Here is a 23649-nt window from a genome sequence, read left to right on the forward strand (position 1 = left end):
AGAGTAACAGAAGAGACAGAGAGACACATTTGGACTATAAGATAGCAGTTGCTGCCAGTATTTCCTGATGTGCGAGTAACTGCCTGGACATTTCCCCAAACCGAGCAACAGCCAGATTAATCACATGTTACTCATTCATCAGTGAGTCATGACACAGACTCTGGAGCAAAACGCACACATGCGCAAAAAGAGCAGCACTTCTCATGAACAGTTACACAGCACATCCACATGCAAAGAATACACACACACACACTCCTCACCTTCAGAGTGCTGAGACACTTAATGACAGTTATTTGCATTTGTTTCACACTGACCATGTATTCTACAAAGTTAATCATGTGAACAGGCCTTTCGCCATAACGAAATCTGTAGAGGGTTTAAAGGCAGTAAAATGAATAAAATGTAATTTGCCTAATATTGTTATCAGGCTGGTGAATCAGACGGTGAATATATAAATCATAAATATGCTCTCATAGTACTTACTAACTCTAATAATGATGAAGAATAGGATTTCAATATGAAATAGCAAGTCATAAATATGAGATAGGGTCCCATTATTAGAAGACAGCAAGAGATAACACTTTTGATTATTATGATTTATTAAAGCACTTTCACCTCACAATTGAAAACCAGACAAACACAAGAAAGTGCATTGTACACTGTGGGATTCTTAATAACACACAGCTACAGTGCATCAATGCGTGTGTCCAGAACACAAGTCAATGTGATGAGGCAATTGTGTAACTATTGTGACAGGCTTTAATGCAAGTAAATGAAATACAAATGTAAATAAATAACTGTTCGGAAAAGGGTACTGAACTATACAGTGCATCATCAGTGTGATCTGCCTTTCTCAATGGCCGATTAGGGTTTAATTCCCAGCTTGGACAGGAACACCTTACTATATATGGAACAGACTTTGGGCATGATTCCCAGCACTGTAGCCTTGATCGGCCTATACAACACGATTAAAATAGTTTTTCTGGATAAGAGTGTCAGACATGGATGTAAATATAAACACAGTGGTCCATGCTTTCAGCCCAGGAGAGGTAGAGAGAAACGGGAGACTGAAAGAGAGACCAACAGGAGTGTGGTGAGAGAGAGCCACGCCTCAGTAGCACTTTCTTTACACGCCTCTGTTTTAAACACTTCATGTGGCAACATACTACCATTACACACAGTCTGCAGCGCTATGTCTTTTATTAAACCCGAGCACTAAGCTGTGGTTTTGTTTCAGCGCTGGCGTGTTGGTCCACACACAAAAGCCCCAGTGTGGCAGTGTAGTTTTCCACCAGCGAGACTGGATTGAACACATGAGCAGCAGTATTCAGCAGCTAAACAATAAGCAATGAGGCAGACCAGCTCTCATGAAGGAGGCAAGGCATCGCCTCAGACAAAGCTCTTCTTAAAGCCCATAGGATCTTAAAATCGTTTAGATTCCCCGCTAACTTTGAGTTGTGTCACATTTGAGACTGTCGTTGAGTTTAAATTTATTGGTGTGTCGCTGGATTTGACCCATTTCTTTGGACTATGATGAATAAATAACGCGAGCACTGCACCGCACAGATGCTCCTCCGCCAAACAAACGGGGATTTTAAAAAAACACTAAGGTGACTACGATGAAGCACGTTTTACAACTTGAGCACAAAAGGGAGACAAAGAATGTTTCCTCTAGTAATCTTAATGGCATTGGGATCTCCGCGGGGCACGCGTGTCTGCAGCAGTGAGTTGTAGCTGAAAGCTAAAGAACAAGCACCATCCAAATCACAGCTACCGTTAAAGCCAGCAGTCCAAAGCCCTGGTTGTGTTTGTGTGCAAGGTGCATCGCCATGGGCCTCGCAGCTATTTGAAACAAAAAGCAAACGTTAAACTCACAGGACACAGTGACAGAAGCGAGAGTGCCGCACTCACCTCGTGGCTGAAGGTGGGACCACCGGGTCCGAGGAGCTGGATCGGAGGTGTCAGATTTGTGCTGAATCCGAGCGTGGGACAGGGATGCAGCACGGCGTGCGTCTGAGAGAGAGAGAGGGAGGGAGGGTTTGGGTTGGGATGCTGTCAGCAGAAGGACTTAATCCTGAGAGGTCTGCCTCAGCCACCCCTCCCCCTGCCTGCTGCCTTTTCTCTCTCTCTTTCTCTCTCTCTCTCTCTCTCTCTCTCTCTCTCTTTCTCTCTCTCTCCCCATCACGCATCATTGTTCTCTCACTGAACGGCCGAATCTGAATGAATATGTCATCAAATGGCTCTACTCCCTTTGTTGTGCACTATGTGGACGTAGATGCCATAGTTCATGCCCATGATCTATGGAGTGAGGATTTGATATCATTTCATATATATCTCCTCTCATTCTCTCTCCATCTGAACGACCATTGCCTCTTTGCACATTAGCCACAAATGATTTATTTAACAGAATATCAGAATATGAACTAAATGCTCTCTCACTCAGGTTGCAAGGTCAGTCTGTGTTTCCTGTGCCAAGAACAGACAGATCAAAATGTAATAGCACTGTCTCTGTAAGGAAAGCAATGCAACAACAACAACACATAAACCCTACCCCTTATACCATTTATATAAATACATGTTTTCACATTTGCAGATTGTATATTGATATTATCTGCACACGTAATGACGTCGCAAATGCAACGTTACAATCGCTGGCTATAATTAACCCACATTTCTATTTTAGTAAACGCTTTTCTGTTCGTTTAGGCTGAGGCTGTTGGAGCTCCTTCGACCACCGTACACTGGGGGGGATGGACACATGACGTCAGAACATATGACCGGAAAACAGTCATATGATCAGTGTTTACAAAAAAAAACCCTGGGTCCATTCAGTCGCTCTTTTACGAAGCTGCTGTAGATTTTTTTTTACGGTGAGCAAAGTTATATTTACACATAACGTAGCTTAAATAACTTGCTAAATCAGAATATATTCAGGTTCTGAGCGGTGTAGTAAGTGCTTATATTCCAGTGTTAGAGGAGCGGGAACTTCTCCAGAGGCTCTAAATTTAATGTTACATGTTTTTACGTGTTTCTTGTTCTAGCTAGCTACTTGAAAACGTAACATCATTTATCGCAGCAAATATTAATATAGCGCATACTCTATTAAAAATAATTCCAACATTAAAAATACAGGCAAGGCAGTGTGATAAGGAAAGTCAGAATCAGAAAATGTCATGTTAATATACTAAAAACCAACCAACATTAAAAACATACTAAAGGCTGAATCAGCACACTAGCAATATTATGAGGTGCGCATGCGCAGAAACCGGTTTTCAGAGCCGTGGGTAGGAATGTTAGAACACACAGGTATAAAGCTGTGGTGTAAATGGAAACAGGTGGAGAGTCAGGCTTGTGTATGATTTTATAATTATGTTCTATTAATTAACAGAGATTCGTTTTTATGGAATAATCAGTGACCCAAAAGGAATTTAAATATTGGAATAAGGAACTTGACTTCTCAATGTTGGACTTAATTTGTAATCTTGAAAATGTGAACATATGATTTCAAAATAAATTGAGATTATGGTGTAGTATTACATTAAAATGATGTGTATCATTTCAAAGGTTAAATAAAATTACTTGTGGCATGTCTTTAAAGGTAGCCATATATCAATAGCACATTTGTAATATTATACTTTAAGACATTTTCATTATACACTGTATAGATCTTGATATTTCAGAGTTGGTATTCTACAGTAAATTCTTAACCTGTAATTGTACCTGTCGTATTTTGTTTTTGTTGTTTGTCCTCCACGTTCTTAGTGAACAATGGTCATGATTTAATCATATTGACTGCATGACAGCATTGATTGATTATCGATTATGTTTATCTTAACTCCTTTTAAAGGCCATCATGAGACTTGTGATCCTAGATGACTATGACCTGGCCAGTGAATGGGCGGCCAAATATATCCGCAACCGAATAATCCAGTTCAAGCCCAGTGCAGAGAGATACTTCACTCTAGGCCTGCCCACTGGTAAACAAATCATACATAATGACTTGGCTGTGTTTATCTGCATTTATTTGCTTTGATGGGACAGAGGCATCTGCTTAAACCTTTCTCTTTTGAAAATGTGCAGTTCATTAACATTAATCGACTGCATAACCAGTATTGTCCATATATTCTAAAATTACTTGCCGCTTCTTTTAGTTGGGCGCTTCTTGCTTTCAACAAACCTCTTTAGGATATTGGGTCATAAAATATATACAATTTCCCATGTGGTATAAATTTCAAATTGTTTTCAATTTCATGCTTTAGGTAGCACTCCGTTGGGCTGCTACAGGAAGCTGATTGAGTATCACAGAAGTGGAGATCTCTCCTTTAAATATGTGAAGACCTTTAACATGGATGAGTATGTTGGTGAGTCGGTGAGTCTTATTATACAGCTTGTTATTTAGCCTACACAATATCATAGCTGATGTAATTCTCCCATGGCATTGTGGAATAACAGCTGTCACTGCATGCCAGGAAAAATAGATATACTGGAAGTGCATTGATATAATTTCTAGAGGACAATACCTAACATTAGAGATTTCAGTTTATCATCAGTACATCAGAATGTGTGTGTGTGTGTGTGTGTGTGTGTCTGTGTTGCCCTGTGAAGGACTGGCGCCCCCTCCAGGGTGTATTCCTGCCTTGCACCCAATGATTCCAGGTAGGCTCTGGACCCCCGCGACCCTGAATTGGATAAGGGTTACAGATAATGAATGAATGAATAAATCAGTACATCAGATCTGTATGCATTCTGTTTTTAAAGTTTACAGCAAAATGTATTTTTATGGGTGTTGTCATTAAGATGTTACCCTTTTAAATGTATAAAAAGATGTCATTACTTAGAATTGTAGTCAGATGTGGTGAAATGGTATTAAAAGATATATGCATAATATGTACTAAATTGTGTGGCCAGACAGGTTTCTATACACAGAGGAAAACCCATCTGGGTCAACTGTGGGTATTCAGATAAACAAACGGTGTCCTCCGAGCAAGAGGGTTGAATGTAGAAAAACAGGTTTTCTTATAAATGTATGTATTCTTTTAGGTCTTCCTAGAGATCACCCTGAAAGTTACCATTCCTACATGTGGAACAATTTTTTCAAGCACATCGACATCGAGCCTCAGAACACCCACATTTTGGATGGAAATGCAGCTGATTTGCCGGCAGAGTGTGATGCCTTTGAACAGAAGATAACTGCTGCTGGGGGCATTGAGTTGTTTGTAGGAGGTGCGATGAGGAATTTGGCTTACAAAATGAGCTTATTACACAGAACAGTAAACTGTATGTAAGGAATAGGCAACAGTGGCAGTATTTCTTACTGTTTTTTTTTTATTATTAATTTTTTTAGGTATTGGGCCAGACGGCCACATCGCCTTTAATGAGCCTGGTTCCAGTCTTGTGTCAAGGACCAGAGTGAAGACTCTGGCTAAGGATACTATAGTTGCCAATGCTCGCTTTTTTGGAAACGACCTGTCTAAAGTGCCCACTATGACTCTCACTGTTGGTGTGGGGACTGTTATGGATGCTAGAGAGGTAACGGTCACTGACCAGGGGAAGAATGTTCTAAAGTAGAGTTGTTCATTCCCTGTCCTGAGGGACTGTATTTACAACATTTATCTTAAATTAAATGATATTTAATCATGTGTGTTGTAGCAGGGAAATTCCCAAACTGTGCAGCACATTTGCCTACTGGTAGTTTAGGTAAATACCCTTATCATTAAAACCCCTGGGAACCCATTTAGAAACCCATTCTTTTATTTATTTTTTTGTATCATTCTAAACTTGGGTGTTATGTGAAACGTTCAGCAAAGTTTTAGTAAAAGACACAAAACAGAAATACGGTCAAGCTCTTCTTAAAAATGACCAAATTATGCTCCTCCCAATGACAGTGCATGACTCACAGCTCTCTATCACTGGAGAACAGAAAGCCGTTTGTTACTATGGCAACACACAATCGAGAAAGAGCAGTTGTGGGGTTTTTACTCTGAAATGAGGTTGTACATTGTACAATAAAAAGGCACAGGCAGGTAGAATTGCCATTATACAGCCGTTCATGTACAAACTTACAGACGGCGTTTGTCTTTTATGTGCCTGTGGTCTGGTTTCGTGTGATTATTTATATTATTATTATTATAATTGCTTGAACTGGATGCCTTCTAGGGTGTCTCCAAATTGGTGCTTTCTACCGCTGCTACACTGCTGTACTGCCAACCCAATGGGGCTTTTATGCCCGCTGCTACTTTGCTGTACATGCTGGCCCAGTGTGGCCACTATCTCCGCTGTACTGCCAACTGAGTGGGTCTGCCTTTCCCCACTGTTACTTTCCGCGCTGGCCAAGTGTGGCTGATATCTCTACTGATACTCCGTTAAACATGCTGACCGAATGTTGCTGCTATATCTGCTGTACTCAGACTTAATCCAGTCAAGCTCGTTCTGTATTATTTGTTCTGTTTGCTCTGTTTGTCTTTTGTTCCCTTCCCATAGCTAGGTAAATAGCTGGATAGCTAGCTTGTTTACTAATGGTTCCTAAGCATTAGCTCAGCAGTCTCTTCAGCTTTGCTAAACATTTCACATAACACCCAAGTTTAGAATTATATATAAAAATAAAAACACATTTTCAAAATGGGTTCCCAGGGGCTTTAAGAAATTACAGGATTAATTTTTAAAATTACTTTATGCATGTTGATTTTCAAATTTATATTCCTTTGTCTGAATATCAAACAAGTTGTTGTTTCTGGGGGACAGCTGTAATGTCTACCAAAACATAGAATTCATTGCACTTTTTTCCCCTCCCTTCCCCCCAAGGTGATGATCCTTATCACTGGTGCACACAAAGCTTTTGCTCTGTATAAGGCCATAGAAGAAGGAGTGAACCACATGTGGACAGTATCTGCCTTCCAGCAGCACCCTCGCACTATTTTTGTGTGTGATGAGGACGCAACACTTGAGCTCAGGGTCAAGACCGTCAAGTACTTTAAAGGTATGTAAGGCATGTTTGGGTTGAAGATGAATCCTGCCTAAAAGCCTATGCGAATAACAGTTTGTTATTAATGATGGCTATATTTAGCATTTTGTCAGTGTCCTTTTAGCATATGACTAAAACCAGCATTTCAGCTGGCGACAATGAAATGGAGCACTTTCTCTCTAACTTAACACAATTCAGTGATTGTTTACTACTTCCAGATTCCATAGCATTTTGACAGTTGCATTTCTTAAGTTACCCTATAGCTGACTCATTTTATTTCCTTGCAAAGATTTTGGGTTGCAGTGCATTAGCATTAAACATACCAGTCTTCAGTTCCCAGAATATAAACTAATTTGTTCTCATGCCCCCAGAAATTTGACAATTTTACAAGTCTGTTTAATTTAATTAATTTATTTATTTTTTCCCCTCCACAGGGCTAATGCACGTTCACAATCAACTTGTCGAGCCAACACACAGCATGAAGAATTATAAAGACTAAGAAAGGGGACATGAAATGTACATCTTAAAAGGAGTGAAACGGTTAAGTTTGCCCTAGTTTACATTTGAGGAATATAGTTTCAAATACAATAGCAACCTCTGAAGGTCACAAAGGTGACTGAAAAACCAGAGTGAGAATAGAATGAACCTTTAATCTATGTAAATTGTATTTGCATCTCCGCAGTAAACACACATTTATAGGATTGACGTTCAGTGGTTTTGTATTGCACACTACGTTTCTGCCAACTTCACACTATTGGGTGATCTGAGTTTTATGGAAAGCTTAGTTAAAAGGAAAAGCACAAATTTGGCATTGTTTTAACCCTTGTAGTTAATGGTTTATTAGTTTATACTGAGGGTCAGGGTGGACTGTAAAACTATTAATTTCACTTTCTGTATTAACATGCATTTTCCTTTGTCATTGTAATTGATTTGATCATGTTGCGTGTGATAAAACAGTTATCACGTTGTTACTCTTAACCTTCCAGTGTAGCATTTAGCTTTGCATTATATCCATCTTGGCTTACAAGAGGTACTTTTACTTTTTGAAGTTTTGTTTTTAAGAGATTGAAATGGATATTTTGCTACAGTCAATCTTTAGGGGTTGTGTTACAAATTTTATATCAAACTGCACATGATTACATTTCACCTACAGGGATGTAAGGTTACTCATTTACTTTAGCCACATTTATGTTCCTGTGCTCATTTTCAGGTGGCAAACAGATATAAATAAATAAAAAAAAAAAGGTAAAGAGGGTTTATTTAATAGACTTTTCTTAATTGCTTCCAGAATACTTCCCTATCCAAGTCCTGGAGTAATCTTGTACTGTAGTAACATTTGTACTGGTGCTTGTTTCAACCATTTCTTTCAAAACCTTTAGTTTAGTATGTTGTTTTACTTCATGGTAGAGTGCATTACTAGCAAGACTATTGTTAAAATATAGATTTCAGAGTCTCCTCTCTATTAAACTGGGCAAATAATACCAGGGCTGGACTGCCCACAGAGTACACAAGTGAAAGTAGTTGGGACCAGTACTTTTTTTTTTTTTTTGCTTCATTCTTTTTCTTCTTTCATGTTTTCTGTTCTTTCCAATTCCTGAATGTGACTTAAATTATGCTTTTGACTCTGACACTTTCTTGTGAAATGTTATGTAATGGCTGCTAGGTGACATTTTTGTATTGCAGTATACACTTTAATCTTTAGTGCCAATTCCTAAATGGAGCCTTAGAAAACTTGGAGCATATTCTGTATACTTTTCTAACATTTATGTACTTGTTATTTCCATATTGGTTGCTATTTTACTGTCATAAGAGGTCAAAAACTGCCAGCCCATTTCATTTTATTATTTTGCTCTTTTCTTTCAAAATGTTATTGCTTTGAAGGTTGAACCTAAATCATAAAGTTACATCTGCCAAAGTCTGATTGCATTTCTTTGAATTTCAGCATTTTTAGTAGTGATATGTAAGGCAGCAGGGATGTTAATGTGTGTCTGTTTTAATTAAAAATTAATTCAGGAACGGTGCTTAGTTGAGTGGCATTATACCAAATCTGTTTTTCATCTTCATTCAACAAGGCTTTAGAATGTAAATAAATAAATCTTTCATTGGTTAAGATATTTTTTATGTGAATTACATTTGTGTAATTCACAATTGTACATTTTAATACCATATTGTCAAATATCAGTGATTTAATAAGAAGTTTCCAATCCTGGTCCCAAAAAACCTGCCCTGCTACTTTTGGGTTTTCCACTTCTCTTCTGGAGAATGGGCATGGGAGCAGAGAAACAAAAAAAACAGCAGCATAGGGGTGTTCTAGGATGAGAGTTAGGAACTGTTCATCCACCAAAGATGCTCCTCAAATAGTTTTTAAATAATTCAAGTCTATTATGAATTATTCATTTTGTAGCAGCATCTTAAACCCAGCACTTAATTCCTACTTCCAGGGTATTCATTTCCAATTTCCACAAATAAATGCTAAAATATTCTAGCCCTATCAGTTGAAAAACTCTTGTTTAACAGCTACTTTTTTTTAAGCACATTAATGAAGGCATCTTTTGGGACTTCTACATTTCCGATGCGTCTCATTTTCTTCTTGCCTTCTGCTTGCTTCTTCAACAGTTTCATTTTTCGTGTGATATCGCCTCCATACTGTTGGGAAAAGTAGAAATTCTAATCAAATAAGTACAGTAATGTGCAAAAGCCACCTATTAATTCAAAGTCTGCAAAGACAAGGGGACATCTAGAACTGTGGGGTAAGACAGTTCAGAAGCTCTGCACTTTTAAAGGTGGAATGGCATGTTTGTGTTGTATGTGGTGTTTGGCGGTAAAAAATCCTCCAAAATGCTGCTTTTCTGCGGAGAGTAGAAAGAGAAAGCCTAGCATACTGTACCAAGACACTGTGGAGTTTTTACCCATTTACAGATGCTGGGGTTTGTAAATCAGTTTCGAGCATGCAAACAGACAGGAGAGCAGCAAACGGTGAGGAAATATGCTCAGAATTGAAAGTCAGCTTTAAGTATAAGTTCACTATTTTGACTTACTGAATACCAACTGAATCTGAGTTACATAAAATAGGACAAACAAGCAACAGGAGGACACTTACACATTTTGCTAGAACATTCTTTCTGTATGCCTTGATCCTGATAAAGTAAACAGAAGTAAACCAAAATGCATAAACATTTAATACATACATCATAATATGCATTTAAATACAGTCCAGTTTAGTAACTAATCAAGACTCACGTTTCCCTGGCAATGACTTTGCTTCCAATAGCTGCCTGCACAGCGATTTCAAACATTTGTCTGGGGATGGATTCCTTCAGTCTTTCACACATGGCTTTCCCCATGTTATATGCTCTGTCTCTGGATGCAGGAATTTTGCAAATTTTGTTTATCGTTTTTGTCATTACACATCATACAATTAATTTGCATTTACAGACACACGCACAAACTAGTGCACTGGGACAGTGAGCATGCACGCATACACATACATTTAAGGGCACCCCAGCTGTGGATGTAAAAGGAGGAAACAGTGTTGTTCCTTCATTACGCTTACACCAAATGTCCAGCCGTCACTACATTTAGGCCTGGGCTGCCTCATGCTCAAACCACATATATTACTATATATACTTAATTTCCTTCCCAATTTTCACTCACTGTCCAAATACAAAATGTCACTAAACTACAAGGGTGAAGTGTAGTACATTATGTTTCAGAGACTGGTTAAGCCATCAAGTGACACAAACACATCATCACTGGAGGGTTCAGGAGGATTGAAAGAAAACATTGTTAAATGATATGTTAACTTTGGTACTCAGTGTGGACTATCAAAATATTAAAACTTAAAAAAGAAAAATTAATCTTGGGTAGCTAGGAATATTTTCATGCAGAAGGCAATTGTAGAAGGCAGAAGGCAATTTGTCAAACTTAATCCTGCATGTACATCTTATTAAACTTACTTGTGAACAATAGTGGTGAGCTCTTCCACTGGTCTCCCATTAAGAAGGAAATCAATCTTAATCAATTCAGCTGGTTCATAACCTGCATCCTCATAGTCAAAGCTAGAATAAAGAATTCCATTATAGTGCCATGAAATGTCAACCCAAATGACAGTTCAATTCTAAGAACACTTATTGAGAAACAGGACAGGACTGATAAATAATAATATTTATACCTATAATTTGCATTAGTAATAGTACCTTGCATATCCAGAGGACATGGACTTAAGCTGGTCATAAAAATCAACCACAATCTCATTAAGAGGAAAAAGATACTTCATCATCACCCGATGGTCATCAATATAAACCATGTTCTTCTGAATGGCTCTGCGGCTCTGGACAGAAGCAGTTCATAGTGTTATGGTAAATCGTACAGATTACAATTATTCTATGCAAAAGATTCTGATCTCAGGAAACCTTGTGTCAATCTGAACATCTCTTTAAACTGAAAACAGATGCACTTCACACAGAAAAAGAATCAACAAACTGTATTTTGTAACAGTATTAATTTACTGTGTAATAATTTACAGTGCAGTTTGTATTGCAGTGTCCTGAGTCTGAACTTTTATCCATGCCCGGGAGGTGGGCAGGGGTGGGGGTGCTATGTAGGCGACACACTTTTAGCACATAACTTGTTGGCCTCTGGGCCCAGATATATAAACTGTCTGTGCATAACCCTGATCATTATTACTGTCAAGCCGCGTCCAGGGGTATGCTCCCCTGGGAGAAACCTTTAAAAAAATTGCTGCTTAAATGATAGATTCTGGTGATTTTTTTCTAGTAGGTCTATTGTTGGGTGCTGAGAGTGAAGGCTGCACCTCTCAGATCCAGAGGTCTGTTAGATCACTGGGCAAACCTGATTTTATTTTGCGCAGCCATGTTGGTACGCCAATGACCTGCCATGGTGCCGGAATGCACTCAGCCCTGAGATCACCATGCCCAAAACAAGTGTTGGCTCAAGAAGTACACAGACCCTGAGCACTCGGTACTGTGGCTTAATAGAATCAAATTCTCAATGAATGTTAATTTTTTTAAAACATTTTATATTAAAAAAATGATATGTATCAATTGTCTCACCAGACAGAGACTCATGATTTTTCCAGTGAATTCATCAGGGGTGATGACAGTTCCTGTTACCATGGGCTCCATGTATTGCACCACCTGTGATTTGTCTGGAAACTGGGCTGGGTTTACGATGGTCACCACCTCCTTGCCAAACTCCTTCACAGCACAGAAAAATCATATAAACGCTCAGTTAGAGAATAAAGACTGTATAATATTTTCAATATACTTTGTTTTTCTACAAGCCCCATTTCCAGTAAAGTTGGGATCTGTCCAAATTGTAAATAAATACAGAATGTAGTGAGGTATAAATGATTTAAAACCTATTTTTTATTGAAAAATAATGCAGAAACGTAGAAATGTTTTTTTTTTAAAACACACGCACCCATTTTGAATTTAATGCCAGCAACATGATTCAAAAAAGTTGGAACAAGTACATGATTACCAGGGTGTTGCATCACTTCTTCAGTAAAGTCCAACTGCTACACTTTTAAAAGCGGTGGCATTTGCTGTTTGTATATGCTTTCTTTTTTGCATGATAAAGGCTTAACACTATTTGTGGGTGCAGTGATGACCTGTAATCACAGATAATGGATTTCAAACACATTTCTGCGTCTATGCAGGGATTTCCACTATAGAATGGTGTCTGTTTTTAATGCAGTGCCATCTAAGGATCTGAAGATCACAGACAGCCAATATGTTTTGGTTCTTGTCCCTTGCATGTAAATATAAATATTTATATTATGTACTGTATGTTATGTTGCCCATAATCTAAATAATTTTTTTGTAGCATTACACACCTATCTCAACTTTTTTTTTAAACTAAATTTATTGATTGATTTTAAATCAAAAAACAAACAAACAAAAAGTTAATTAGTTTCAATATTTCAATAATTGAATTTTTATATTATTATAAAAATAATAGAATATATTTTTTACATGATTGGCCCATCAGTATATATATATATATATATATATATATATATATATATATATATATATATATATATATGTGTTTTATTATTATTATTATTATTATTATTATTTTTTTTTTCATTTACATTTTAGTGTCCCAAAGTTTTGTAGACAATATATATTTATACTCCATATTTGGCTTAATATACCTTATGTGCATATCACATAAACCTATTTTGCTGCACATAACCTCAGTACAAACAATATTTACCACGAATCTTTGAAAACACAAAAAAATCTGGCTAGAACTAAACCATGATATAATTCAATTTTCATTGTTAATCATTTGCAGCTCATTGAAAAACACAATTTTACCTTTATAAGTTTGGCAGAGGACAGGACTGCTTTGTATGGCACTGTCGGAGCAGTTACAATAACTGAGGCATTGTACTCCTGTTCCAAACGTTGGTTAAACACCTCCATATGCAATAAACCAAGAAATCCAAGCCTGAGACAATAAGAAGGAGAATAAAAGAGTGTAAGTGAGAGATTCCTCACATAACACATTAATAATTTAATAGCTCTTCTGTAAAAGCAGTATGGACAAATGACCCTGACCTCCAGCCAGCCCCAAGAGCCAGACTGCTGTCTCTCTGCACAGTCACACTGGAGTCATTCAGAGTCAATTTCTCCACCGCACTTCGCAGGGCCGTGTACTCAGACTGGTCCATAGGATAGATACCTGCATCACAAATTTACTGATAGTAATTTTAAATGTTGGTTTTGTCCTCAATTGTTGAACAGGCCTGCCAAATGTGACATGTTAACATTTTCAAACATCTATCAATGTCTTAAAAAAAACACAGAAGATAATGACTTACTGTAGAGTCAATTTATCTTCTATATTGAATTGAATAAGCATTTTGAAATAACAGGATTACTGATGTTAAAGAAATAGAGGAGAGGGTAAGGAAAGGGTAAAACTGAGCAAGAAGGAAGAAAGGAAAAAGAAATGATGGGGCAAGTTAAAACTGATTAGAAATAAATAACAGGCAGAAAACATGGGTTCTCCAAAGTAGAGAAAGGTAGAGTGTGTTTAGGAAGAAACTAAAGTACAAATATTAATTAAAGAACAAGTTTTGTGATATTTGTAAAGTATATACCTGCAAAAACCATGGACTTAGCTGGTTTGAAGCCAGGTAGTGCCTCCACTGGCTGTTTATGGAGATGCAGTGTGTCTCCAATCTGAGCCTCTTTCACCTCCTTCATTCCAGCGATCACATATCCCACCTGTCCAGCATAGCTAACATCAGAACTCAGAGTTAGGACACCAGGAAGGATCAAAAATTAAGGCTTTAATTACTGTTCATGCATGTAATCTGATATTTGTTAGACAGCTACAAAAACAACCCAAAACCACCATGTCTAAATGTTCCAAAAACGGTCCATTTGTCAGACCTAAACCAAAGTGTAGATGTTCCCAAAAGTAAATAGTTACAGAATAAAGAAAACAGTCTTTTCGCTGTAGATGCATTCAAGGATTCTTACAGTCTTTCTGTTGGGTGTTCATCGGGTCTCAGAATTCCCAGTTCATTGACCTCGTAAGTCTTTCCCGTGTGTGCTGAAACGATTCTGTCCCCCTTAGAGAAATGTCCTCCAAATATAGCAATATTGGCAACTACTCCTCTATAGTGGTCAAATGTGGAATCAAAGACCAGAGCTTTAAAGGGATCCTCAACATTAGCTGTGGGACTAGAACAAGTACGTTGTGATCAATTCCAACTCCAACAGTAGAGAAAGAAAATACATTGAGCAAAATAATGTACAAAGACTTTTTAAAAAATCTTTGGTATAAACTCACGGAGGTATTCTCTTCACCACCTCTTGAAGAACTTGATCCACATTTGTTCCAAGCTTTGCAGAAATCTACAACCAAAGATTCCCAATGCCATGAGCAGCAATACCTGAAGGGTTAGCTCAGTATTGTGATTAAAATTGCTATGAATGTAATGTGTCTGTGCATTACAATCAGTGCCACAGTATAATTAGTTACAAAAGGTGTTATGCATAAATTAACTGTATTTTAATACATACAACTACATTTTTTATTGAACTAACCCTTATACACTCCTCTTTTGGAATATCAAAGACCTTTTCAATTTGCTTCTCCACTCTGTCAGGGTCTGCATTTTTCAAATCAATCTGGAAAAAAAACGCAAACAACCTGTTACACAACCAGTCAATGGACCAATTTAGAGGACAATTCTATTTACATTTAAGTACCTACCTTGTTTATAACTGGTATGATGTTTAACTGAGCTTCAAAAGCCAAGTAGAAGTTGGCCACTGTTTGTGCTTGTATTCCCTTTAAGTTTTACAGGTAAACAGATAAGCCACCAATAAAACAAAACACACATGTATATGCTTTTCAGGCCAATGTCTTTTAATTTCTTATAACTTAATTTGTAACAAAATTATGAATTTCACTTCTAAATGCCATCATGGCGAACAATGACAGGAATGATCAATCAAGTCTCAGATGTCGCTTCTAGTGTGTCCATCATTTAATACAGACGTTTATATAATTTTAATTTTGTTGTTAAAGTATTCTTTTGACTTATAGAATACAAGGTTTTACCTGATTTGCATCAACTATGAGCAGAACCCCTTGGCAGGCAGATATGGAGCGTGACACCTCATAGCTGAAGTCAACATGGCCCTGGAAACATTACACACAAGTCTTTACTATTAAGTGAAAACTATTTGTTTTGAAGTTTTAAAAAGCTTGAGTAATTGAATATTAATGAGGATAAAAATTTCACAAAAGATGCACCTCAGGAATTTGTTTTAATCTAAACTATAGTATTAGGAATATTAAAAGGAGAATTCCACTGATTTTTCTTAATTTCCAATGAACTGATCTTTTACATTTCAAAATCTTTTTCATTTAGATATGAATGTCTGGCAAAACATACCTTACTTAATAAAAATATAAAAATTATAAGTTACAACGGAGATGGTAACCAGTAGTCAACAAAGTAAATATAGCCATTTTTCATACTTTTCAAAATGATCAGTCAATTGAAAAATGCATTCTGAACATTCATTCATTATCTGTAAGTGCTTATCCAGTTCAGGGTTGCAGTGGGTCCAGAGCCTACCTGGAATCATTGGGTACAAGGCAGGAACACACCCTGGAGGGGGCGCCAGTCCTTCACAGGGCAACACACACACACCCTCACACATTCACTTTTGAGTCAACAATCCACCTACCAACATGTGTTTTTGGACTGTGGGAGGAAACCGGAGCACCCGGAGGAAACCCACACGGACACTGAGAGAACACACCAACTCCTCACAGTCACCCGGAAAAAACCCAAACAGACACAGGGAGAACACACCACACTCCTCACAGACATTCACCCGGAGGAAACCCACGCAGACACAGGGAGAATACATCGAACTCCTCACAGACAGTCACCCGGAGGAAACCCACGCAGACACAGGGAGAACACATCAAAGTCCTCACAGACAGTCACCTGGAGCGGGACTCGAACCCACGACCTCCAGGTCCCTGGAGCTGTGTGACTGCGACACTACCTGCTGCACCAACGTGCCGCCCGCATTCTGAACTTTTATATGTAATATTGATAGATTAAAAAAAATACATCTTAAGCCAGATGTTTCTGTGAGGCTGATTTCAGAGGCAGATGCCTGGTTCCTATCACCAATTATATGATTATTATGAATGGTTATTTTCACTGCTGACCGGTGTGTCGATGAGGTTGAGTAAGTAAGTCTGTCCTTCATGCTGATAAAACAGAGAGGCAGTCTGGGCCTTTACTGTGATGCCCCTTTCTCTCTCCACCTGGAGCTTATCCAACACCTGCTTATTGCGCTCAGTCTTTGCAATGGCACCTGAACAAAATAAAAAGGACAAAGTTAACAGGACAGAATTAATAACATTCAGGTAAAGACACTTAATGGTTGGACCACAGATCAAAATACCTGTCAGTTCTAACAGTCTGTCAGCCAAGGTGCTCTTCCCATGGTCAATATGAGCGATGATACTGAAATTTCTTATTCTATCCACAGGAAACTTTGACATCTCTATATTATGCTGTAGAAAGAAGAAAAAATTAACAAGTGTCTCAACATCCAAGACAAAAGGACAATTTACCATATCTTCTTCAATATCCATAAAAAGTTTCTTACTGTTGAATGTATACTTTATATTTATTTTATTGTATCAATTACTTTCCATCCATCCATTATCTGTAACCGCTTATCCAATTTAGGGTCGCGGGGGGTCCAGAGCCTACCTGGAATCCACTTTAATTGTGGTAACAGGCTCAACTTTTCTAGGAAGGCTTTAGAGATGATGTTGGAACACTGCTGTGTTGATTTGACTGCATTCGACTTCACAAACTTTAGTTAGGTCCATTCAGGACTGGGATCCACATTTCTGGATGAACCTAAATCACTCCACTACTCTCCTACTTACCAAATGCTGAGGGGCTTTATAACCACCTAGCCTACGCTTGCTATTTGGTTTGATGACCTCATGCTCAGTACATCCCAGTCTATTGGTCAAGGAGATTATACAACTTTCCAAGGCAATGGATGCACCTTAGTGATAGCAGTGTATACTTTATTAAAATCATGTCACAAAGTTTCTATAATTTTTTTTTTGTATTTTTGTAAAAACTAAATGATTTTCGTTTACCTTCTGAGCTGAAGAGGTGTAGTTTCTCTCCCAGTTAGTGACAACAGAGCTGGTCTTCATCCATTTGTGTCTAATAATAGTAAAGGACAGTGTGGAGCCCTGACTCCTCCGCTTTATCTTACACACCTTCATCATCTCCACATGAGGGAAACGACCAGAGAGAGACAGAGAACTGAACACAGGTCTCAGTAACAGCTGCATAACAACAGTCTAGATTCACCTTAGTCCCAATATACTGATCCAGAGCTCACTTCACTTCACTGTAGTTGTTCAAATTATAGAAACATATGAGACATCCGTAATCAACTCCGCTCGACTTCTTTGTACACTCGCCATACATAAAAATCAATGATTAATAATGTTTATCAGACTCAGGTTCATGTTGTTACAGGGAGCCGCCATAATGAGGCGAATAGTCTCCTTCTGCTGTGAACAGCCTGCAGAAAAACAACACATTACCGCCCCCTGCTGTAATGGCAAGTACAGGGAATGTGTCTAAAATTCAAAATGAGGAGTGTGTGTGTAATTAGTAACTCATTTTTGTAAAAACTACAAAAATACTTTGCTTTTAATTTATTGCTAATATTTCTTGTAAATTATTTTTACAATAATGCATTTTTATTCCATTAAAAAATATATTTCTGTATGTTTTTATATACTTTTATTACATGATAAGGTAATACTACTACTTTTACTACTACTCCTACTCCTCCTCCTCCTCCTCCTATTACTACTACTACTACTATTACTACTACTACTATTACTCTCCCTACTACTACTACGACTACTACTACTACTCCTACTACTACTCCTACTCCTACTATTACTACTACTACTACTACTACTACTACTATTACTACCCCTACTGCTGATAGTACTACCCCTACTACTCCTACTACTACTGCTGCTGCTAATAGTACTACTCCTACTACTATTACTCCTCATACTACAACTACTACTATTACTCTCCCTACTACTACTACTACTACTACTACTACTCCTACTCCTACTCCTACTATTACTACTACTACTACTACTACCCCTACTGCTGATAGTACTACCCCTACTACTCCTACTACTACTGCTGCTGCTAATAGTACTACTCCTACTACTATTACTCCTCATACTACTACTACTACTATTACTACTACTAATACTACTATTACTACCACTACTATTTCTACTACTACTACTACTACTAATAGTACTACTCCTACTACTGATAGTACTACTCCTACTAATATAACTACTACTAATAGTTCTACTCTTACTACTCCTACTACTGATAGTACTCCTCCTACTACTATAACTACTACTACTGCTGCTAATAATAATACTACTCCTACTAATCCTACTATTACTACTCCTACTCCTATTACTACTACTCCTGCTCATACTACTGCTATTACTACTGCTACTATTACTCATCCTCCTACTACTACTATTACTACTAGTACTAATAGTACTATTCCTACTAACATTACTACTATTACTACTACTACTACTACTACTACTAATAGTACTACTCCTACTACGATTACTACTACTACTACCACTACCACTACTACTATTACTACTAATAATAGTACTACCCCTACTACTACTACTCCTACTCCTACTACTACTACTAGTCCTACTACTATTATTACTACTACTACTCCTACTACTATTACTCCTCCTCCTCCTTCTACTACTACTACTACTCCTACTCCTACTGATAGTACTACTCCTACTACTATTACTACTACTAATACTGCTGCTGCTACTACTACTACTACTACTACTACTACCACTACCACCACTACTACTACTACTACTATTACTACTACTACTACTACTACTAATAATAATAACTTTATTTAATTTGTATAGCACTTTTCATATAAAAATGAAGCTCAAAATACTTTTTATAATAATTCTATAGTAATTTCGGGATAAGATTATATGAATAAATTATAGAATGAAAAATTAGGTAAGAATAAAATTAAAAAATTCAGAGTATAAACTCATCACTGTATTGTATAAAAGAGACAGGGATATCAGTTTGGTGTTTAAGTGGATGTGGTCCACTGGGAACAGATTTAGTTATGGAATCTGACCACAGCAGGAAGGAAGGAACTTTAGTATCTGTCTTTCACACACCATGGGTGAATCAGCCTGTCAGTGAACTCAGAGTTTCCTGCATGGAGTGGGACATGTTCTCCATCATGGATGATAAGTCAGCCAGCAACCACTGGGCTGAGGGGGCATCCCAGGAGAGAACTGGCCTTCTTAACCAGCTTGTTAAGTCTCTTCCTGTCAGCAGATGTTGCTGCCCCAGCAGACTACCCTAAAGAAGGTGTCTGGGGCCACCACAGAGGCAAAAAAGTCCTAAGACTCCTCAGAAGATAGTCTGCTCTGACCTTTTCTATAAAGTGCAGCTCTGTTATCAGTTCAGTCCATTTTATTTTTCATATGAACACCCAGTACATTTTTATGTAAAATAATAAAAGTAAATTATGAATCCACCTACCAAGTGTGTTTTTGGACAGTGAGAAGAAACCCACGCAGACACAGGGAGAACACACCAAACTCCTCACAGAGAGGACTTGAACCTATATGCTGTGCCACTGTGCTGTGCACCATGGTATAATATAATATTTTAAATTCTAAAATCTGGTGAACCTGTGGATATTCTATTTTCCAAATCAATCCCAAAACAGAGCATATATGAGCATTACATTTTTTTGTTGTATCTTCCAAAAAAACAGCTTTAAAAATTAAAATGAATATCCATCACTGAAATGCTTTTAACATAGTAACAACCTCTCACCAAAGAGGTTAAAGCCAAAGATGACACAGGCTGCAGTCAGGCCAGATTGACCTTAAGTTCACATGCCCTTGTTCTCCACATGGTGTCACTCTCCACACAGATCTTTCAACAGAAGAGGAGGACTGAACATCATTACCATGGCAACATGGCAGCCCACTCATAGGCCTACTAAGTAGGTCCCAGTGAAAATTGCCTAGATAAGAAATCAAATGCAATATCTCTTCCCAGCTTTGCTGTTTGATGGCTGTTGGGTGATATGTACACTTGTAAAAAAAAAATCTCAAAAGCAGTGTGTGGCTATCACTTTCTCTCTGGAGTAGAGGTGTATCACTATCGTAATCAAAATGAGAATACACAAAGGAACCTTAGAGCTTATATTTAGTTCACATTCTGTGGTGATGTTTCCATGGATAAATTATGCTTTTGTATGTATGTATGTCTAGGTTTTACTAATTCTGTGAGTTTGTGTCATGCAGCTAATGAAATAATCATGAAAATATATAGGTCACAGGAAAAAAAGATAGATTTAGTATTTTTGCAATAATCTCTTATGTTTTTATATATATATATATATAGACAGAACTAACTGAACTCCGAACTGACAGAACTCTCTATCTCTCTCTCTCTCTCTCTCTCTCTCTCTCTCTCAGAGGCAGAAAAGTCTTAGTCTCAGTTTTATTCAAGCAATCATATGGTCATAATACTCTTACATTATAGAACGGTTTAAATAAGAGTGTAAGGATTTAGTGTAGGAAAACATAAAAATGAACCAATAATGCAATAATAAAGACATTAAAAAACGAATAGTTCAATAATTTCAGCAAATTTCTAGTTTAACTTTTTAGGAAGTGCTGACCTGACCGACATTGGAAAACTTATTTAATCAAGCCAAGCCTAATAGTGTAGTCTCCTGATAAAGATATTAAGACATTTTTAACACTGTCTTCACCAGAATCAAAATCTATATAAAAATAATCAAGTAATTTGACATTATTTCAGGAAATACCATATGCATATCATTTGTCCATATGATGATTTTACGCTTTAATTTAAATTCTGACCATTTTACAATCCCTTTTATTTTGTGATTGTGTTCTGGAAATTGCTTACCTGCAAATGTACAAGCAGGAATTGTAAATGACTTTCATTGCATTTTAAATCTCATAATCATCAGCACAATATAATGAGGTTTCTAGTGCACCATCAAGGCAAGGCAAGGCAAGGCAAGGCAAGGCAAGTTTATTTATAGAGCACCTTTCATACAGAAGCAATTCAAAGTGCTTTACAGAAAAAGAAATTACATTAAAAGCCAGAGTAAAATCATAAATTCCAATAAGACAATTACATAAAAAGAGTAAAATGATTAAAATGATTAAAACAATTTAAAATGACAATAAATGAAAAGAAATAAAAGAAATAAAATGCCGTTACAGAAAAGTGCAGAATATTTTAAACTGAGCTGTAAGCCTGCTCAAACAGGAGTGTTTTAAGTCTTGATTTAAATGTGTCTAACGTTGGGGCACTTCTAATATTCTCAGACAGCTGGTTCCATTTAAAAGTGGCATAGTAGCTAAACGCTGCCTCTCCATGTTTAGTTTTGACCCGAGGCAGGACTAACTGACTAGTTCCTAAAGATCTGAGATCTCTGCTCGGCTCATATCTCTGTAGCAGATCTGATAAATACACTGGTCCTACCCCATTTAAACATTTATAAACCAGTAATAACACCTTAAAGTCTATTCTGTAACAGACTGGTATCCAGTGTAAGGATTTGAGGATGGGGGTGATATGATCTCTTCTCTTGCTCCGAGTGAGAACTCTGGCAGCTGCATTTTGAATCAGCTGAAGATGTTTAATGGTCTTTTTTGGAAGTCCAGCTAAGAGACCATTACAGTAATCAATCCTGCTAGAAATAAAAGCATGGATAAGTTTCTCCAGGTCTGGATTAGTCAGAAAATCTCTAATCTTACTGATGTTCTTAAGATGGTAAAATGCTGATCTAGTAACCGCTTTAATATGACTACTAAAACTGAGATCTGAGTCCATTAATACACCAAGGTTGCGAGCCAGTTCTTTAGATTTGAGGGCTCTCGAGTCCAGATACGTAGCCAATCTTTGTCTCTCAGTGCTATTCCCAAATAGTATAATCTCAGTTTTATCTTTATTCAGCTGCAGAAAATTGTGTCCCATCCAGTTTGTGATGTGTTCAAGGCACTTGCTTAATAAGTCAACTGGGCCAGAGTCGTTTGGGGACAGGGCCATGTAAATCTGAGTATCATCTGCATAGCTGTGATAGGACAGCCCATAGTCCTGTAGAATCTGGCCAAGAGGAAGCATATATAAATTAAATAAAAGTGGACCAAGAATAGAGCCCTGGGGGACACCACAGGTTACTGGCATGTTCTCTGAAATATTATTTTCTATTTCTACAAAGTAGTTCCTGCCTTCCAGGTAAGAAATGAACCACTTCAGGACTGTTCCTGAGAGTCCAACCCAGTTTGCGAGTCTATCTATAAGAATCTTATGGTCAATGGTATCAAAGGCAGCACTAAGGTCAAGAAGTAATAGAAGAGATACCTTTCCAGCCTCTGTATTTAAGCGGATGTCATTAATTACCTTGATTAGAGCAGTCTCAGTGCTGTGATTAGACCGGAACCCAGACTGGAATTTGTCTAGGCTACTGTTAATGGACAAGAAACTAGTGATTTGCCTGAAAACTATTTTCTCAATGATTTTGCCAATGAACGGTAAATTAGAAATTGGCCTGTAGTTACTTATCTGAGAAGATTCTAAATTGTTCTTTTTTAGAAGAGGCTTTACAACTGCAGTTTTTAGTGAGCTCGGAAAAACCCCCGACATGAGTGAGGTGTTTACAATGTGGAGTATGTCTAGTGCTATAGTGTGAAACACACTCTTTAAAAAATTGGTTGGTAGTGTGTCAAGACTGCAAGTGGATGATTTGAGATGATTAACTGTGTCAATTAAAATATTACTATCAACAGTACTGAACTCTGACATTTTAACTAAGGAGTTTTTATGAGGTGATGGAGAGGGTACAGACTCATTGTTGGATATAGATGTACTAATCGCTTGTCTGGTATTCTGGATTTTAGTGTTGAAAAAGAATGCAAACTCATTACATCTCTCAGTTGATACTAATTCAGGGGCCATCGGTGTG

General features: G+C 37.5%; 2 protein-coding genes across 3 annotated transcripts; one reads left to right on the top strand and one right to left on the bottom strand.

The window, feature by feature from the left end:
- Positions 1-2783: 2783 nt before the first annotated feature.
- On the top strand, positions 2784-7533 carry gnpda2 (glucosamine-6-phosphate deaminase 2). Of its 2 annotated transcripts, XM_066649010.1 has the most exons (8): positions 2784-2870; positions 3848-3977; positions 4260-4361; positions 4606-4656; positions 5041-5223; positions 5345-5529; positions 6802-6976; positions 7396-7533. In XM_066649010.1, exons 1-8 carry the CDS (start codon positions 2793-2795, stop codon positions 7458-7460), a joined length of 969 nt encoding a protein of 322 aa, XP_066505107.1. In that variant the 5' UTR covers positions 2784-2792; the 3' UTR covers positions 7461-7533. The 2 variants fall into 2 exon arrangements, with proteins under 2 accessions (XP_066505107.1, XP_066505108.1); XM_066649011.1 differs by lacking the exon at positions 4606-4656.
- A 1682-nt stretch (positions 7534-9215) lies between these two features.
- Positions 9216-18108, bottom strand: guf1 (GTP binding elongation factor GUF1). Its single transcript, XM_066649009.1, has 17 exons — positions 17660-18108; positions 16942-17053; positions 16703-16851; positions 15572-15652; positions 15221-15298; positions 15052-15135; positions 14795-14859; positions 14482-14685; positions 14097-14236; positions 13552-13675; positions 13309-13441; positions 12034-12177; positions 11158-11291; positions 10918-11019; positions 10202-10321; positions 10062-10098; positions 9216-9607 (listed from the first exon to the last, which is right to left on the bottom strand). Exons 1-17 carry the CDS (start codon positions 17858-17860, stop codon positions 9479-9481), a joined length of 2037 nt encoding a protein of 678 aa, XP_066505106.1. The 5' UTR covers positions 17861-18108; the 3' UTR covers positions 9216-9478.
- Between the last annotated feature and the right edge of the window lie 5541 nt (positions 18109-23649).

Source organism: Hoplias malabaricus, chromosome 17 (assembly GCF_029633855.1).
Source record: "Hoplias malabaricus isolate fHopMal1 chromosome 17, fHopMal1.hap1, whole genome shotgun sequence".
Classification (NCBI taxonomy): Eukaryota; Metazoa; Chordata; class Actinopteri; order Characiformes; family Erythrinidae; genus Hoplias; species Hoplias malabaricus.

What these genes read in the sequence shown, in the direction of transcription:
- gnpda2 (XM_066649010.1), top strand. Translation starts at nt 2,793, where the DNA reads ATGATCAGTGTTTACAAAAAAAAACCCTGGGTCCATTCAGTCGCTCTT. An exon ending in GCTGTAGATTTTTTTTTACG is followed by an intron (nt 2,871 to 3,847) that starts GTGAGCAAAGTT and finishes CTCCTTTTAAAG; the next exon opens with GCCATCATGAGACTTGTGAT. An exon ending in TAACATGGATGAGTATGTTG is followed by an intron (nt 4,362 to 4,605) that starts GTGAGTCGGTGA and finishes TGCCCTGTGAAG; the next exon opens with GACTGGCGCCCCCTCCAGGG.
- guf1 (XM_066649009.1), bottom strand. Translation starts at nt 17,860, where the DNA reads ATGCAGCTGTTACTGAGACCTGTGTTCAGTTCTCTGTCTCTCTCTGGT. An exon ending in CAGACTGTTAGAACTGACAG is followed by an intron (nt 16,852 to 16,941) that starts GTATTTTGATCT and finishes TATTTTGTTCAG; the next exon opens with GTGCCATTGCAAAGACTGAG. An exon ending in ATGTCCTCTGGATATGCAAG is followed by an intron (nt 11,020 to 11,157) that starts GTACTATTACTA and finishes TCTTTATTCTAG; the next exon opens with CTTTGACTATGAGGATGCAG.